The 16,876-nt window shown below is 40.1% G+C and overlaps 1 protein-coding gene across 4 annotated transcripts in view; it reads left to right on the forward strand.

The window, feature by feature from the left end:
- The window catches only part of zbtb40 (zinc finger and BTB domain containing 40), a 42,581-nt gene that overhangs the window by 8,978 nt on the left and 16,727 nt on the right, over positions 1-16,876 (forward strand). For all 4 annotated transcript variants that reach the window (XM_079682915.1, XM_079682914.1, XM_079682917.1 and 1 more), the window contains 3 exons: positions 10,209-10,396; positions 14,907-15,111; positions 15,356-15,715. In XM_079682915.1, the coding sequence (XP_079539041.1) occupies positions 10,209-10,396; positions 14,907-15,111; positions 15,356-15,715 (753 nt within the window). The remainder of the gene's footprint in view (positions 1-10,208; positions 10,397-14,906; positions 15,112-15,355; positions 15,716-16,876) is intronic.

Below are 16,876 nucleotides of genomic sequence, written 5' to 3' on the forward strand. Positions count from 1 at the left end.
CTAAAATGCATGATCTGTTTGATATTTTGAAAAATAAATAGTATAAATATGCCTTATATAGGTATGGTCCTACACTATATTATTCAAATATAGCATGATAGGTCCACTTTAAGATTATTATTGTTTGAATATCTGCAAATTAGAGGTGGGATGTTGTGAAGTACAAATACTTTGTTACTGAACTGAAGTAGATTTGACTGATATCAGTACTTCACTCCACTATTCCGTTTTTTTTTTTTACTCCTTACATTTTTATCACAAATACCTGTACTTTCTACTTCTTACATTTTAAAAACAGGCTTTAATTTAAATCTGCATTTGGTGACGTAATCATTATTATTTAGAATCATTGCGTACCTATTTCAACCTAAGATCACAGAAAAAATACAATCGGTGTATCCAGTATTTCCTGGTCTTCTCTCAAGAAGAAGGACCAATAAGAACTCAGCTCGAGGTATTTCCCATCATCCTTTGAGCTGTGCCGACGGCGGTAGGCAGCAGGAAGCAGCTAACCTTATCCCAAACCGTGCCAGTAGCCTACCAGGCTATTTCAACGGAGCAAGGCAAGAAAAATGGCTAACATTAGGGAAGAGGAAGAGGCAGGGGAAGTTTTTGATTTAGACATTCCTAATCAGGGCCGGCCCTAGACTTTTGGGGGCCCTAAGCAAGCTTTGGCTTGGGGGCCCCCTCACTCTAGCGCATTCTCACTACACACAACACGGAACCAACTTTTGTCTTATGATGTTTGCATAAGCACACATATTGTCAGTGGCGGCTGGTGGAAAATATTTTTGGTGGGGCTGTTGATATAGTGAGTAAAAAAAAATTTGGGGGGAGAAATGACCCCTTAAATTGGGACTTCTGGTGATGTAATGGCCCCATAAAATCGTGGTTCTAGGGCCAGGAACAACCAGGCTGAGTCGGGCTGAGTATGCTAAACTAGAGAGAGAATCGCTGTCAAGGGGGCTACAACTACAACAAGATGAACATATTTGACCGTGATTTAATTGTAATACACGTTTCAAAATGATGCCGAAGTAACAACATACTGATACCGGATAGTAAAAACCATGAATTAAGGCTTTGACAAGTCTGCAGACAGACGGCAGGCGAAAAACCTTTTAAAATGCGTGTTTTCTAATGGAGATTTGGCTAAGCTAACGTTGTAAATGCTCCGACCGTCCACACTCACAACAACGGCCTATACAGACATAAATAAACCAGCGACTGTATTCGCCATGACACAGACAGTATGTGGTTTGTACTTGTTTAACTTTTGTCTAGTTTCTGAACAGATATAAAGAGCTGTGAGCTCTGAGTGCTAAGAGCTAACAGCTGTGTTGTTTTTCTGGCGAGCTCATTGAAGATGACGTCACGGCTCCGCCTACACTGCGTTACTATAGATACTACCCCAGTTCCTCATGACTCTAAAAAACAACTCACGTCAACGCACGTAAGCAACGTGGGCGCCAACGTGAGCGCCCTCGTGACCAAAATATTTGACAGCGCTGATTGGCTGAAATTATGTTTCGGCGGCACAATTTACTATTGAGACTTTTGCAACGTGCTGGTTGCTGCTGTTTGGCTCGGGGGCAGCGCCCCGTAATGATAAACTAATGCCAAGGGCAAGGCCAGGCAGGAAACATGTGACTTATCAGTAACTTTAGACATCGTAACACAATTTTAAACAATATTTTATTGTAGATTATACATTTTACTGATACCAATTGTATGATATTTACCTTGTTCATTAAAAATAAAAAATAAATATATTTTTGAAATATATATTTTTTGAAATATATATTTAATTTTTTTTTTTGTATGTGGGAAGAGGTGGGGCGGCGCCCCTATGGGCTGGCCGCCACTGCATATTGTATAAATAAGCATGTAAACACCGTGGACCTAACCTCCTCTAGGGGGGTCCTCACCTCCTCTAGGGGGCTCCGGGGGCATGCTCCCCCGGGAAGATTTTTTTTTTAATATTGAAGTTAAAAGCATCAATCTGGTGCACTTTTACCTCATTCACACCAGCGCATTTCCGGTTCAAGCTCCGTGCTAGAGCTTTTCAGGTTCAGAACTGGTTCTTCGGTTTAGCTCCGGCTCTTTTCACACTGCCCAGAGTCCGACTGGTGCTGCGTCATTGCTTCATCGTTTGCGTCATGACGTAACCGTTTGCGTGCCTGCTTCATAAAGCCAAACCGCGCGGAAACCCCTCACAGCTGACACCGACAACAACAACAATGGCCGATTGTGCTCCAGCTTCCTCCGTACCTCTTCAGAAAACCAGATTCCCAGTAGGTAGCTGGTCTCTTCAGTGGACCACTGCTGCTTGTTAAGTTTCTCCATCGTTGTGTACAAACTGGATAAAACACGGGCTTTTTGTTGTTGTTCAGGAGTTGATCCCGCCCCTGCCCCTGCCCCCGCCTCGACTTAAGCGTGACGTATGCGGTGCTTTTGCTCTAGTGCTTGAAACAAACCGGATTCCTGAGCTAAGAGGCTGCTCCGCTGCGGTGTGAACAGGAAAACCTGGTGCTTTTCAAGCTCCAGCTCCGAACCGGCCCTGAAACACCATTGATGTGAATGAGGTATTTGAGAGCAAAATTAAGAGATCTATGGATACATCTCTCAACACCCATATAAAACAGAACTGTAAACAGATTTTTCTTTATGGATATTTTACAAATCACTTAAACTGTATTCTTGTTTTGTCATATAGTATTGTTTTACATTTATTCTCTCTGGCTGTCCATTTCATAATGTTCACATAGAAACTAGCTGTCAATAGGAATATTATTCAGAAGAATTATAATTTCTTGCAAAAATCTATCACAAAAAGAGGTTGCACATTTAAATGCAGGTGTTGTTATGGCAACGTCAGTGGCCAAACAGCCACATTTACTGCTGCAAATACGTTCAAACATGCTGTTGACACGTAAAGCAGTGGCAACTATGCCACCATTTCAGCTGACTTTTTCTCAGAAATACTGTCACATAACATCCATATATTTCAGTGCTAGGTTGATGCTTAGCTAAGCTAACTATGAAACACTTTAACTGACAGGACTCAGGATCAACTGTGTACTGTAAGGTAGCTTCTAGCTTCATGTCGAATAGTAAGTCATCATTTCCCAGAGAGCTTTCTTTGAAATCACCAGGTAACGCTAAAAAACATTACATTTAGATTGTATGACAAAGTGTTTATTTAATATATCTGGCTAGCTATAGCTACTTGCTAACGGTTTAGCTTACCCCGGTGATTCAAAGTAACGTCAACGTAGCTGTAATTTATGGTTTGCTTACATGTTCGCATAACTTGGAAGTTTACTGACATTTACATACCTTGTTTACCTGGCTCAAGTGGTGGCTCTGGGGTTGTTGTTTGAGCCACCACTTTAGAATTGTCGTATTTTTTAAGATTTTTTTTTCTTACAGATGTAGCGATTCATTTCAGACAGTTTGAAACGCGAGGGCCGTGATTGGTACGTGATCTGCCCTCGCTCAAGGGAAAACCTCCAGCTTGACTTGAGACCGCCCCCGTGATAGATAAATGTAATTATAATGAAGCCAGCTGCAATGGATCATTGATCCACCAGGGGGTGCAGTGGGGTTCCACACTGGAGCTCATGTGAAATAAATTGAGATACAGTATGCTGGATGTACAGCGGAACTTTGTTAAGATCCATATGTCACAGATATCATACTACTGTGCTAAATAAGAGACATGTAATCATTTACAAAACATCACCATGTTGTTATTTAACAAAATAATTTTGTTATTCGAAAAAAACGAACGGGAGGAAATGCAGCCCGGCTCTCGATTTTTAATCCTAATTTAATCATCATCTTCACCACGATCATTTATGTTTATGTTCGCCGAATTGACATGAAATCACTGACACATATGAATATACTGTATTCAACTTCATTAAAACGTTATTAACGTGCCTAAACTCAGTAATTCACCAAAAATATGTATATTTTAAATGGAGTTTCGTCGGTCGATCAGGATCCCAAAGTGTAGCGGAGGGATCCTCATCTGGATGAAGGGTGTTATTTTCCCCATAAAGAACAAGTCGCTGCAAATTATCCCGCTTATTACATGGCCACATTCTCAACAAAGTAACGACATGACTCCCAATATTAATGGAAATGCTTTTATGGATTTAGAAAATGTTTTTATTGGTTTAAAAAATAGTTGTATGTATTGATTTAAATTCACATGCATCCGCTAAGAAAAATAGTCCGTTGTTACAGTTTTTTAAACAGTCTGAATGAAACGGCAGCTCTCAGCTGTGTATTTACACAACTAATGGCCCATCAACCACAGCTCTCTCCCCCCCTCCCCCCCTGATCTTCTTCTCCAGCAGCTAAATTAACAGTAGGTTACTCTGAGTGACCATAGACTGTATGTGACAAGCTTACAGTTAGTGACGTAACAACACCATAAAAGCTGGTGGGTTGAAAGCAATACGGGAGGTAAACATAACTACAATAATTGTGACTTATTTATTGTGGCTTTTATGTTTTTAGGTATAACATTTTATGTAATTCAGGCTTATAGTTCACCCTTCTCTAAAAGCCTTCAACAATGACAATATTCATTGTAATTTAATAAATCCTTCCAACACACATTGTAAAAAATAGCCTACTGTAAGTTAAGAAATCATTTCAATTTGTACATCTTCTGATGTAACAACGATAACATTATAAATAGTAACATAGCTGAACATGGTATTGCACATTTAGCTTTGAGTGTTACTGACCTGAGATGTTTTTATTACATGAATTAAGGTGACTGAGGCTTTTTAACATATAGGGATGCAAACTCATCAGGTATGAAAAAGGTGACAAGGATCCGAGCCCCCGGCTCCCCCACCCCACGGAATGACAGAGGATTTTAGCAGTCAGAACAACTAAAGCAGCAGTGTTAATAATAACAGAAACGCCAAAGAGTCACATAATAGAAATATATAAAAGCATTTATTTCAAATTGTGGAGCAGTCAGTTTATAATTTTGGCAGCACTGTTGATCATTTTGAAAATGTATTTTCAGGCCTCTGTGCAAGGCTTAAGTCTTTTTATCTTTATAGCCACATGGTGTAAAGTAACTAAGTTCATAAACTCAACAAGTACTATACTTGGGCACAATTTTGAGATACTTGTACTTTATTTAAGTATTTCAATGTTTTGCTACTTTGTTCTTCTACTCCACTACAGTTCAGAGGTACATGGTGTACTTTGACTCCACTACATGTATTTAATACCTTTAGTTACTTCACAGATCTGGATTAATTAAGTGAAATATAATCAAGTGTTAAATCAGACTTTAGTTCCACCTGGAGTAAATCCACAAGCTACCCTGCAGTATACAAAGTCATTCAAACTAGCTGCACCTTTAGCAGCTTTGAGAACACTTTCATGATCAATCATTATAAAACATATCATATCTATTATTCTGAAATGGACCAATCTGCACAATGACTACTTTTACTGTCGCTACTTTCACTATATTTTGATGATAATACTTTTCTACTTTTACTTGAGGAACATTTTGAATGCAGGACTTTTACTGTAACAGAGTATTCCTACACTCTGGGACTATTACTTTTAGTCAAGTACAAGATCTGAGTACTTCTACTTTTACTCAAGTACAAGACCTGAGTACTTCTACTTTTACTCTAGTACAAGATCTGTGTGCTTCTACTTTTACTTAAGTACAAGACCTGAGTGCTTCTACTTTTACTCAAGTACAAGATTTGAGTACTTCTACTTTTACTCTAGTACAAGATCTGTGTGCTTCTACTTTTACTCAAGTACAAGATTTGAGTACTTCTACTTTTACTCTAGTACAAGATCTGTGTGCTTCTACTTTTACTCAAGTACAAGATCTGAGTACTTCTACTTTTACTCAAGTACAAGACCTGAGTACTTCTACTTTTACTCAAGTACAAGATCTGAGTACTTCTAATTTTACTCAAGTACAATATATATACTTATACCACCTCTGTTTATAGCCTATGAAAAAAACTATTAGAAATAGAAGGCTAAAGCTAACGTTAGCAGATAGTGACAATGTATGCTAGCTAGCTAGCTCAACGATTCCTTAAATAATATTGCCACAGAAAAACTTTTCAGTTCACATCACGCTCTGCCGCTCCGACAGGGAGCTCTGCTCTGAACACCTGAACAGCCCGTTCTAACAGCTGTTCACCAGCGGTCCAGTCTGTGCCACAGTGACTCCGGACGCACAGTTAATATTAACGAACGCACCCGTAGGTAATGTAGCTGCTGAAGCTAGACCATCATCTCGGAGCAGCAGAGCCTTATTATACATCCATGAGCAGAGCCGACAGGCAGGAAGACTCGAGCACACAGCTCGTACTTCATTATAATATATAAAAAAAGAACACCATGCGTGTCATGATGGCACATAACAGCTCACGGCCGCAGATTACTCCGGGTCCCAGCCCCCCCCATACCCCAAAAATATTTGTATTGAAGATCTACATGAATCACACAAACGACTTATTTTCGATTCAAAACGGCGAATTTCGCCGAAAGGTGACAAGTTTGCATCACTGAACATAGACAGAGCACAACTGAAACATAACATCTGAAACGATGTAACAACATAATACACTTGTGGGGATGCTTGGGATGTGAGGAGTGAGGGACACGGCTTAGAACGGGCGTGTCGCCTGGCAGGACAGGAGAGTGTGTGCACCAGTCTGCCTTGATCTATGAATTCATGTCCGTGACACTCACTGCTGCCCACAGCTGTTTTATAGAAGGAAATTCCTTCACTTCATGAAAGTGTTTTAACCACACACACCTCTACACACACATGACGGGTGTTATTTTCCCCATAAGGAACAAGTCGCTGCAAATTATCCCGCTTATTACACGGCCAAATTCTCAACAAAGTAACGACATGACTCCCAATATTAATTGAAATGCTTTTATGGATTTAGAAAATGTATTTTATTGATTTAAAAAATATTTGTATTTATTGATTTAAAAAATAGTTGTATGTATTGATTTAAATTGACATGCATCCGCTAAGAAAAATAGTCCGTTGTTACAGTTTTTTAAACAGTCTGAATGAAACAGCAGCTCTCAGCTGTGTATTTACACAACTAATGGCCCATCAACCACAGCTCTCTCCCCCCCTCCCCCCTTGATCTTTCTTCTCCAGCAGCTCAATTAACAGTAGGTTACTCTGAGTGACAAGCTTACAGTTAGACACAACACTGTCATTGCAAGTGACCCTCAGTTAGTTGACTTTTATGTTCAACTGCTAAATTCGTTACTGATAAAAAAGGGCTTCTACTGTACCTAATTACCTTAACACTAGAACCGCCAGAGGTTTTTGTATAGGCCTACCTAAACCTGTAAAATCCCACTATTAGAATGCAATTTTTAACAACATAGGGTGCTACATAACACACTTTCAGGAAAAGTCAGGGACTGGGAGACTTTAATATTTTATTGAAAAAAAGTTACATTGCACACACACAACACACATCACACAAATTGACCCGATTGGCGGTTCTAGTATTAAATAAACTCACAAATTAATTAAACCAGTTCAATACGCATTATTCTTATTCTTATCATTCTTTATGAGCGCAGAAATAATCTTAAAATCAGATCTGTTTTTTAAATGAAATCTGACGGTAGGCAGTTAGCTCTGATCACCTATGACAAATGCGCCGCACCTAATCGCTGGCCATTCAGCCACAGACACTGTTCGAAATGGGGGGGAGCTAGGAGGAGCTTGGCTCCCCCGAAGAGGGAGGGAGCTCCCGTGAAGGCTGACTTTGAGATAAATAGGGGGAGCCCAAAACAATCGTGCATATTTGTGTCACACAGATTAGAAATGTTGAGTTTCTGTAAATAACAGTTCTTGAAATAAATAATAGTTATTGTTCATTACAGTTTCTGAATATTTGTTTTATATTTGTGAATATGTCTGGGTGTTGCCATCTGTATGTGGCGGCGCTGCATTCTTACTTACGTTGCTATGATTATGGCGGTGATGCCGGCGCGGTATTTGAAATGTTCATATTGATATTTTTTTAACTCTGGCTGTGTAATAAAAAAATATGGCAAAACGAAAACAGCCAAGCGTCACAGCTTTTGGATTCACAAGCAAAGAAGCGAAGGAGTCTAAAAATGACAACGTGAACGGAAAACAACTTTTAGTTGGCCGGCTGTAAGCGGCGTTAGGGTCGAGTTTGACAGCTCCACACCGAGGGAGAGGCCTGCCGATGCGGAGCCTGAAGAGGCTTCAACAACGGCCACATCCGCCGGCATAGGGACACCGTCTGTATTAGTAGAAGAGTTTTTTTATAGCAATTGATCGCATCCGCGCTGCTGCGCCAGTCAACAGAGCGTGCGTGTGACATATTTAGTAGCAGGATGTGCTCTGAAAAATAGGGCTCCCCGAAAGCAAATGGGTAATTCGAAAACTGACAGAGCTCCCTCTATACAAATCAAAGTGTAGAAGGTGTGAAAGCACCTATTGTTTTAAATAATGGTCAGAATGTGACCTGTGAGCCTTTTGAATTACCGTGGGACAGCGCATTCTAAACTAAAATGTTCGATCAATAAAGTAACATCTTATCTTATCTTAATAATATCTTCATATTAATAATAATAATAAATCATACAGTATGTGTCCGAAAGGGAGCAGGAGGAAGCAAACACAAAAATATACTGCATATTAAAGCAAACGATTGTAAAGGTTAAAGTATGAGCATAACAAGTAAAGAAGTGTAATGTAAACATTTACATTATAATTATGATTATTTAATATATAAAGACTATATATTATTGAATTACAAGATTAGATATACTTTAGTTGATCTAAAATATTGATGTGTTCAAATGCTCTTCAAAACACAACTGAAAGTCCATGAAACTTGTCTTTCTGTATTTGTGAATGAAGCGCCATCTCCTGGTTAAAACCTGAAATTGAAAATCTGATAACGCCCTCTTGGGAAATAGTGGGAGGGCTTAACATTCCTCTATACTGGTCTTTGGCAGGCCGTAGGCAGGAAGCTGTAAGCTGGAGTCCGAAATTCAGTGCTACATCTGTATGTCCATCTTCAAAAACTCTGAGTCCGACTGACAGTTTATTTTAAACATTGTCACAGTTCACAGGATAGGTACCTGTCAGCCAATAAGACAGATGTTTATTTCCATTCAACTCTCTGGTTGGTCTGGTGTCTTGCCTCTGTTGCATTCACTGAACACGGGAAATTACAATCCTGCCGTCCTCTCTTGTGTCATGATGAGGTTCAGGTAAAACACAGTTAATGTATTATATTATTGACTCAATAATATAATACATGACTTTGAGAGTAGGCAATCTAGGCATATTAACACAATTAATTAAACATACTTATCACGGCGACGGTGTACTGAGATTTTTTTTGTTTTGCTAGGGGGCCCCTTAGTGGCTGCGGGGCCCTAAGCGGCCGCTTATGTCACTTAATGGGTCGGGCCGACTCTGTTCCTAATCACCCATAGCCATATAAGAGGGAAATGTTCTATAAAGCAGTTGGTAGTTATAGCTACTTTTGACTTAAGTACATCTCAAAGCCCATACTTCTTTGCCTGTACTTGAGTAAAGAAGTTTACTCAGTACTTTACCGGAGTATTTTCAAACACGAGTACTTCTACTTGAGTGTATGATGTCTGTACTTTTGCCATCCCTGCTGCAAATATCTTAAGAATAAATAACTTACTTCATTATTTGTTTTGGTGAATAACACTTGGATTTAAAGAATGCTAATTTGCTTAAGTACATTTAAGTCTCTTTTTTGCTGTCAATAAATATCCGCTGTAAGGCAGGATATGACATGCGTGTGTGTGTGGTAGAACAACGGGACACAGCGGAGGATGGTTAGACAGGGACGCGGTAAAGTCTTCTGACCGCAATCTTTTTGTTTGATTGTATTGTCCAGAGAACTCCTTTCTGTTACCTTTAAATGAAGGTAGTTTATCTTGATCGTTTATGTTTATATGCCACTTGGATTGCTTATTAAATATGATCTGATGCAACGCTACAACGATCTCCGAGTCAGAACCCACAACCGTAACAAAGGACAGTATTTTTTTATTTTAGAAACTGACTAAAACTCCACAACAACTTCCCTGAAATAAACAACAATGCTTATGACTTGTCATTTCTGTGTACACAGAGCCTGAAGAAACCAAACCCTCAGTAGTGGAAGAAAACAACCCGACAGCAGCGCAGCAGTCTAACGGGCCTGCAGCTGGAGTTCTGGAACATTCCTCTGAGCTGGTGGAGCTCCTCAGCAACATGCCGTCTGTCCTGGAGCTGCTGAGCCAGGCAGCACAGGGAGGCCTGGCTGAGCAGGAGAGACAGGTAACCATGTTCACTGTTTATCACCAAAACACTGTGTGGATCCTTGAGGTCCAACCAATGTCTGTGAATACATCCTGTCTGTGTTACTAGACATCAGAAACTCTACAGAGAACCTTAAAGGTCACCTGTGAAAAATGCACTTTTTGATTTATTTTATACATAAATGTGTCCCCGGTGTGTCCGGAGACTAAAAAAGTGTCAGGAAATACAACCTGTTGGAGATTTGGTTGATGTTTAAAACCAACCTCGTCTCCGCGTGTCGTTTGGTAAGCTGGGTAAATTCGTAAAAAGGAAGGGATTAAGAAACACCAGAATGCAAGTTAAACAATAATCTTGTTTTAATGACACAAAGTAACAATACAAATACAAAGGAAGTACTTCCTGCTCTTTCTCCTGTCTTACTCTCTGGTCAGCCTGAGGAAAAAGAGATCGAACCAAAGGAAAACACAGGCTTTCATACTAAAAACACAGGAGGAGGTGTGTGCGTGCTTTCCCCCAGAGGTCATCTTATTGGGAGAGACCAACACATGGCCTGTCGCACCCAATCAGTGCGACACAGCAGAAGAAACCCGGAAACAAAAAGTCTCTTTCAGTTTGACGAAAACCAGATACTTTTTGGTGTCTGGTACGAACCTGCTCTAAACAACAAGTTTCCTTATCTTATTTCACATCTTGCAGCCAGCACACACACATCCCCTTTATGACTTTTTGTCCCTGTGTCCATCTTCCCCTCCTCAGGTTACCACACACAAGGTAAAAGTATGTTTTAAGATATAGTTGTTATAGTTGGCTAAATATACGTAATACATGTAAATTACTTTCATATCAATAATAATGAGGAACACATTATCTATGCTCTTAAGTAGTATTAGAGATGCTTTTCAAATAGTCAAACTTCACACAAGCCCAATATAGAGAACACACTCATTTGTCCTGCAGCCTTTCCAGCCATTTGAGCTATCTTTACTTCAAATAAAAGGTTTCACATTGCATATTTCCAGCTTCCTTTACACATACTGTTATTATTAACACAAAGTAATTAACCACACACATCTATTTAAAACAAGTAGATTTCCCTGATAATTGACATGCTGAAAATCTTAAGAAGAATGTCCCCTCCCCCAGCTCTCTCGTCCCTGTCATAAAAGCTGCTTCATTTTCATATAGAGTAATAAAACATGTTTAAGCTAATTTCTCCACAATGTTTGTAGCCATTTAGTACCCACACATGAAAGAATAAAAACAGAGGTATATGGTTGAACAGTAATCACGCAGCACATATATTTACTACAATGAAAACACACACATTTGCCCTAAGCATGTGTAACGCACCCTCTTCTTTTATGAGGGAAACATTCCAGAGTTTTGGAGCTATCCCCAAATAAGGATGTCCCCTGCTCACAGCCCACTCTAAACACAAAGACTTCACCTCAATATATTGGGGAGGGAAAATATACTTTGTCCCTTCAAATTTAACACACATGAATATATATAAGGTGACTTTAAAATGAATATACTAGATTTAACTTTCCTGCCATAACACGGTACTTTAATACTTAAAATAATTCAAATAATCCTTCAAACCCCCTCTCTTTTCCTCCTTACCCACATCTCTAAAAACAGTGGTATGACAGAGCTGATCCAGATTTGCGGCGGTCATGACGACATTACTCAAATGCGGGTTGGCTCTATGTTGAACTCCCTTGGCGTAGGCAGTATAGGCGAATGCTAAGGCAACATCAACCTATGGGGGGCATCGAACATTTTTATTTAAACAATAAATTAAAATATATATTTTATTTAAATTTCATAACAAAACAATTTCCCGATTTTGGATCAACAAAGCACATCCTATTATCTTATCTTAACAGAACTACGCCTATATTGCATACAGCGCCCATAAATTGTGGCGCAAACCCCCCCCCTCCCCCTCCCCCTCAAATCAGGTAAGTTGAACTGCCCCAGCCCCGCTGCCCCCGGAGCCGGGGCTGCGGGGGGAGGAGCGAGGGGGCGGGTCAAGTTTAATTTTTAATGAGGAAGTAGATTACAGCCCTCTCTTCACTTGATTAGGACAGCTCCCTCTGCTGTAATTAATGTAAATTAGAGTAAAAACCAGAGGTTTATGTGAAATTGTTCTTTTTTTTTAAATGTTTTTTTGTGTGCAATTATAGGTTTTAATTTTGTATTTGTGTTAATTTAAAATAGGGGGGGGGGGGCAGCTAAAATCTTTCAGCAGGATGTCTACGAGAGGAACTTAGAGTGAAGTTGTTAGCAAGCATTGCTAACACTCAGAGCTAACGCTGTACTGGAGAGGATATATGTAAAGAAGCAGGATATAAAAAGGTACTATCCTCGTGGTAAACCTGCGAGAGAGAAAGCGTTTGAGCTCAATACTGTTTCAGAAATAATGCTTGATGTGGTTTGGAATATAATATGGCGTTAAATCACGGCAGCGTTCAGCTGAGTTTCTGTTGGTACACAGCCTTCTCTTCACAGAGCTCACTGCTTGCATGTGGACGCTCCAAAGGGGCGTGGCCAGCAGCAGCTCCAGAGGGGCGTAGCCACCAACAGCTCCAAAGAGGCGTGGCCAGCAGCAGCTGCACTGTGAAAAGCGACTAATACTGTTTCATGTACATATACTTCCTATTTTCAAATTAAAAGGCTATCAGGGAAGGGGGTTTGTCCTGCTTGAGCTCATTGAAGCCTTTATTTTAAACAATCTGTGCATGAAGCAATAGCCGCTTTCACACCAAGTACTTTGCCGTACTTAGTTCCCAGCACTTAGTTCCCAGCACTTAGTTCCCCCATGGAACTAAAGAGCAGATCGCGTTCACACCAGAATAAGTCCCTGTGGGAAGCAAATGAAGCATGGATGTATAATAAGAACTGGATACAGCGTGGGAGGCGGGGTCTCGTTCTTTCCTGTGAGAGCTGCTCATTGGCGCAGGAAGACAAAATGGCCCAACTTTTGAGAGAGCGAAACGTCACAGATTACCCATCATGCCTGGCTGTCAGAGCAGAAGAACCCGTATGTGTGCTCACAGAGCATGCGGCCCTTAAGCCCCGCCCCCCGAGCTCCCACTCTCGGCTGAGTACAATGAATGGAGAGAGAAAATAAATCTATATTCGGCATTTAGTGCATTTTACAACTTTAAGGACCGAATGATTCTAATAAGGGATATAAAATAGTTCATACTGGGTAGTTTATTTTGTTAAAAAAAAAAATATCCACCGATTTACAGACGTCTCTTATCCCATGAAAAGTTCTCATGAACTAAGTTCTCTTTTTGGTGTGAACGCAAAATTCCAGGAACTATCGGAACTAAAAGGGAAGAGTACGGGGAAAAGTACTCCGGTGTGAAAGCGCCTATTGGTGTTTATTTTAGAATCTTGACAAAGAATAAAAATAAAAATAGGAGCATTTAAAAAGTATTTGTTGATGTAAACGGTTCTTTTTCTGTTGGAGGAGAGAAAGTGTTCTCAGCAGACTGAATATGACACGCCTCTGATGTTGTACTGATGCAATTAGTGTCAATTAACAAGGCAGGGTACACCAATGTTATTTTATTGATATATATATAACACCAGTGGTGTAAACAAGCACACAGTACAGTAACTAAGTACATTTACTCAAGTACTGTACTTAAGTACTACAATTCAGAGGTAAATAGTGTACTTCTACTCCACTACATGTATTTAACACCTTTAGTTACTTTACAGATGTGGATGAATGATGTGAAATCTAATCAAGTGTTAAATCAGACTTTAGTTCCACCTGGAGTAAATTCACAAGCTACCCTGCAGTATACAAAGTCATTCAAACTAGCTGCACCTTTACCAGCTTTGAGAACACTTTCATGATAAATCATGATAAAACATATCATATCTATTATTCTGAAATGGACCAATCTGCACAATGACTACTTTTACTGTCGCCACTTTCACTATATTTTGATGATAATACTTTTCTACTTTTACTTGAGGAACATTTTGAATGCAGGACTTTTACTGTAACAGAGTATTCCTACACTCTGGGACTATTACTTTTACTCAAGTACAAGATCTGAGTACTTCTACTTTTACTCAAGTACAAGATCTGAGTACTTCTACTTTTACTCAAGTACAAGATCTGTGTACTTCTCCCACCTTTATCAACACAGAACTAATATAAACTTTGTTTCTATGGAGAGAACATTTAAACATGAAAACAGGGCACCTTCTCACTAGAACATGATCACATTCTGGAGTGAGCAGTCAGACTCCGCTCTGCAGCACTGCTTTGAAACTACAAAGTGGTGTGTGTTTGAGGACGACAACATCAACACACACGGAGGCGGGCATTAGCTACATCGGTAAATGCATTGATGACTTAGTACCGAAGATTACACCTTAGTTTTGTATATGTCAGGACAATAAACCTTATGATCTTTACATCTTATTAAACAACTCTACTAAAGAGTGAAGGCCTGTGTGTGTTTCTGAGGGAATAATGGAGTGTGTGCTCCTGCAGCTGGTGTGTGAGTGCTGTGAGGAGGCAGACCCCTACCCGGCGCTGGAGAAGCTGCTGAGCCTAGTGAGGGAGGAGCAGCTGAGCGAGGCGGCGCTCCTCACCCTGCTCCTCACCCTGCAGCAACAAGCCCCCTCCTCCTTCCCCTCCCCCCTGCTCCCCCTGCTGGAGGAGGCTCAGAGCAGGCTCACTGCAGGCGGACAACTGTGTGAGTGGATATCGTTGTCAATAAAATATATGGGCTGTACAAATAAAAAAATATATATATATATCTAATTGGGATTGTTGTGAATGTTTTTGCAATTGCAATATGATTTGCGTGATCATTTTTCATAATTATTGTTACAATCATTGTGATGTAGTTTCTACAGGGATATGTTTTGTTTAATCTCTGCGACACAACACTGTTTAATTCAACATTGATTTCTCAACCCTTTTTCCATCTTCTACAGTTGACTCAGGAAAGCAGAACGGCAGCGGAAGTGAAGAAAAGCGGGAGGACGAGGACAAAAAAGAAGAGTCAGAAGAGGATGAGAAGGTCATTGATGCTCCAACAGACTCCTCCTCCCCCTCCAAGCCCTACTCCTGCCGCTGGTGTAAGAGGGGCTTTGCCTTCAAGTGTAGGATGCTGGCCCATGTGAAGCGTTGCCCCTCCTCTCAGGAGGGGGAGCAGCAGTGCCCGCAGTGCCCCAAGAAGCTGGCCAACCAGAGGGCCCTGCAGCAGCACCGCGCCGAGGCCCACCGCAGCACCACCCGCCTCAAGAAGAAGGTGTCATGTGACCTCTGCGGGAGAAACTTCGCCCACCCTTCAGGTGAGCATTGTCTCTTTTAATATTTTTTGTTTTTATTAAGGTGATACAATACCAAAACATTTAGGACAAAACATAATAAAACCCCAAAAAACAAAAACAGGCGAGGAGAAAATAAAAACTAAAACAGCAGTGTGTGTGTTTACACATTACTTTTTTTTAAAGTAACTAGTAATGTGTAATGCATTACTTTTGTATACTTTCCCAACAATGGCATTGTGACAAGTGACAACTGTGACAAGTGACTATGGGGTGGGGGGCCTAGTGGAGCAATCCCATCCATCATCACTGTCAGCTGAGACGTGACTCATCCTGCCTGTCAGTTATCTAACAGAAGAAACAAAGGCCTCACTCATGAGATCCTTGGCGTTTGATATACTGTAGAGGGTTGCCTTTGCTCTTTTTAATCAAGGTTTATTTCGTATTTCATATCAGCAAAACAATGAATTTGCCTGGATATCAAGCCATCATCGCTTTTCAAGCAGCTGTTTTTGGAAAACGACTTGTTGATATAAGCAATGCCTTTTGACTGAGCTCTTCAAAAAGTTTCTCACAGATACTGTATTCTAAAGACAGTTCTCATTCTTGAACCTTTTCTCTTTTGAAGGGAACAGGAAATGCAAGTTTCAGCAGCAAAGACTGGAGGAGGTACTCTTGTTAGAAACCCATCTCTTCCAAAACCATTTCCATGTGCAGACTCAAAGGAAATCCATAGCCTATCAATATTAAGTGCACAACAAACCCATAATATAACACTTTCTGTGTAATGAAACATTTAAATGGAACACAAACAGTACAAGCTCCGTCCATGAGAATATCTGCTGTTGTCAGGTAGCTTGATTTCAATACAACCTCCACTTATGTCATTTTCAGAAAAGAACAGTCATGAAGGTGGGCTTATACAGTAATAATGGTAAATTAGTCTTTACTTCAAAATAAATGAATGTCTAACTTTACAAACTGATTTTGAATAAGTTTAGGGTCATGGGTTTGGCTTTAGCGGGTCTTACAGTTTTTAGATTAGGAGAGGACTTCTCATGTGTTGGTTCTGTATACTGGGAAGTTGATCTATCTGAAAATGATCAGCTGATTAACAGACATGCTACAAAACAATTAGAATGAAGTGAAAACAGACTGTGAAAGCTGTAAATCAACCTCATGCTG

Source organism: Notothenia rossii (genome assembly GCF_949606895.1).
Source record: "Notothenia rossii genome assembly, chromosome: 5".
Taxonomy (NCBI): domain Eukaryota; kingdom Metazoa; phylum Chordata; class Actinopteri; order Perciformes; family Nototheniidae; genus Notothenia; species Notothenia rossii.